Raw genomic sequence first — 3205 nt, 5'->3', positions numbered from 1 at the left:
TGTTCCATTGCACAGGTGTTTATAGTTGAGCTAACGAGGTGCCTAGACTTCAAAGGCTTCATTGTTCTGAATGAGAGATGGACCTCTTTCATGTGAGCGTTTTGTGGAAGAACCGTAACAGATATCTGTGAAATTTGAAAACGTGAAGCATGTCAAGGAAGTTGAGTATCTGAAGTGTAATTTTTGTGTAGTTTCGGGTTAATAATGTGGCCTTTTTGGCAGTTTAACTAAAGGTGTGCGGCTGCTGCCGTGAGGAAATATCAGCCTGAAATTACAATGGACTTTAATGGAGGAATGTTGAACGTTTTTGTCACTTCATGCCCTCAAAAATCATTTTGTTTAATTATTTTTTGCTTAATTATTTGTCATTTTTCAAGCTACGGGATGTTTTCCTACGTTTGTCATGAAAAATTATGTCTCAGGAATGTAGGGTTTGGGAATTATGGCAGTTTTAAAAAAATATATGAAGGCAAATTTCAAACTGTCCTCCACTCTAACTCTGACATCACGCACTCTGCCTTAACGAGCTGCGCAATGTTAAAGTTCAAATGTTAAAAATGTGATGAATTATGGGATGTATCTCTGGAATTATGAAAGTTATGAATGAGAAAAGTAATAGCCATCGATTCCCGACCGAGCTGAACGTTTTGATGTTTGAACGGAGTTTCTGCGATGTTCAATGTGGGAGAAGAAGCGCGGCAAAATAAGTCGGCGGAATAATAAACTTTTCGTGCGTAGAAGAACAGTTAGTTGGAATGCTGTTAACAGCATTCCCACTAAATTATTCTCACAAAAAACTAAAATGTATTCCCATATGATGCAACAACATAAGGAGACTATGGTAAACATAAGTAATAACTAATCTTCAAATATGTATTTTGAAAAGTAAAGAACATTGTAAGATGCTTGCTTAAACATGATCAATAAGTAAAACATGGGCTGCAAATAAAGCATATTTAACAGCAGGTTGTAGACAAGAAGAAACCAACATACACAGCTCGCAAAGGAGGGAGGCACTGACGTCAACTAAGAACCAACAGATATTTACCAAACTCCAAACAACGCTGTCTTGTTAGTCGGCCCAGCTTTGGTGGTAAGTACATTTTATTTCATTGCTGCGATTTATTTAAACTTTTTCTTTTTATATTAGATCATATATTCAGTTTTCTGGGTTTAGATTAGATTGGTATCCCTTAAATGCTCTGGTTAATTACAGGACAAATCTGCATTTTGAATGGATTTTTAGGGCGAATTAATAGTCTTGAATTAAAATTGCTAGGCCATTTTGGAGCCTTTAAAAAAAGAGAATGCAATAAGAATAGCATGACATGGGGTTTTAACTGGAAAAAAACATTGTTTTGATAGAAATGTGTGTGTTAGTGAGCTACTAAAACAGCTTAACGGAGGATTTTGCGTAATCAATATTGATGGTAAGCTTTACTGATAATAGTAACAGCTGCTTTCCTGCAGATGGTCCCGGTGCTTCTGAACATACCTGCGGCCACAGTGTTCGTGCTGGGCTGCCTTTGTGCCTGTGTGCCGCCGCTGCAGGGCCACAGGCCGGAGCACGGAGACCCCCTGGCGGCCCCCCGCTCCGACCCGCAGTGCTGGGACTCCTCCTCGGCTCTGCTGCTGGAGATGCGCTCCCCGAGGATCGCTGACACGGTGCCCGGCTTCTGGGACATGATGCTGGTCCTTAGGTCGTCAGAAAACGGCAAACACACGGCGCTGTTCTGGGACCTGGCCCGGGTCTTCTGGGACCTTTACCTGGACTGCGTGCTGTCCAGGAGCCACGGCCTGGGGAGGAGGCATATCCCCGCTTTACACTCCCTCATCTCTGACAGTAAGTCCACCTGAACCTTTGTGGGAATTTGTCTCAATTTATTTCAGTGTTGTCTGTCTTTTTATTTTCTTGTTCTTGTTCTTCTTTTTCTTGTTCTTCCTAATACAGAACTAAATACATTTGCTATTTATGTATCATTTTAAGGTAGCTTCCTTTTATTTGACTTGAGTATTTTCATTGTATGTCACTTGCACTTCATTTATGTGAAATGTTAGGATGCTGATTCAGATTATTAATATCAAATATTATTCAACTATAAAATGATGTTGTATCATTAAGAATTAGGCCACTAGCAGTATACAGCCAATAAGTACTAAGTATAAAGTTACAATTAGCCCCACATTTGCCAGTTAAAAGGTTGAAGTGATTTTACACAATAATGCATTCATTTTCATGATACAATAATATCTAGCCTATCATTCTTAAACATGTAATTCTGCATATTGAAGAATCCACTACATTAAACTAAGATAGTAGTTACATGGTCAGATAAGAAATATAAATATAATAAACAATTAATCATGATGTAAAACTATGGACTAACTTTATTGATCCTTTGTGGGGCATTCATTCATTTAAATATATGAATCCATACCTGTTAGGCCCCAAGTCTGTGTTTCAGGTTTCAGGCTCGAAAGTGACATTCCCAGAAGAAATGACCATATCTTCCCTTCTAAAAGGGTTAAATTAATCATCTTTTTTCTAAAAGTAATGATAAACCTGTGAGTTGGATGTAGAAAAGTCAGAATCAATATAGATGTTTTTTATTTTAAAGAAAATTCAGATTGAACATGGTAAAAAAATGTAAATTATAGTGTCCGTCCAAAAAATATGTTGTACTTACAGTGGGGCAAAAAAGTATTTAGTCAGCCACCAATTGTGCAAGTTCTCCCACTTAAAAAGATGAGAGAGGCCTGTTATTTTCATCCTAGGTACACCTCAACTTTGAGAGACAGAATGGGGGGAAAGAATCCAGGAAATCACATTGTAGGATTTTTAATGAATTAATTGGTAAATTCCTCTGTAAAATAAGTATTTGGTCAAACAAACAAGATTTCTGACTCTCACAGACCTGTAACTTCTTCTTTAAGAGCCTCCTCTGTCCTCCACTTGTTAACTGTATTAATGGCACCTGTTTGAACTCGTTATCAGTGTAGAGGACACCTGTCCACAACTTCAAACAGTCACACTCCAAACTCCACTATGGCCAAGACCAAAGAGCTGTCAAAGGACACCAGAAACAAAATTGTAGACCTGCACCAGGCTGGGAAGACTGAATCTGCAATAGGTAAGCAGCTTGGTGTGAAGAAATCAACTGTGGGAGCAATTATTAGAAAATGGAAGACATACAAGACCACTGAT

General features: G+C 38.4%; 1 protein-coding gene across 1 annotated transcript; it reads left to right on the top strand.

Moving 5' to 3' along the window:
* Positions 1–1470: 1470 nt before the first annotated feature.
* fam237a (family with sequence similarity 237 member A) lies at positions 1471–1843 on the top strand (the record flags this gene model as incomplete). The annotated part of the gene is made up of 1 exon (XM_010797179.1): positions 1471–1843. A coding segment is annotated over exon 1 (373 nt), but the record flags the coding sequence as incomplete, so codon positions are not given.
* Positions 1844–3205: the final 1362 nt, after the last annotated feature.

The sequence above is a fragment of the Notothenia coriiceps genome, unplaced genomic scaffold (genome assembly GCF_000735185.1).
Source record: "Notothenia coriiceps isolate Sejong01 unplaced genomic scaffold, NC01 NC01_scaffold00037516, whole genome shotgun sequence".
Taxonomy (NCBI): domain Eukaryota; kingdom Metazoa; phylum Chordata; class Actinopteri; order Perciformes; family Nototheniidae; genus Notothenia; species Notothenia coriiceps.
The sequence above is the reverse complement of the archived record's forward strand: the minus strand, read 5'-3'. Positions and strand labels throughout refer to the sequence as shown.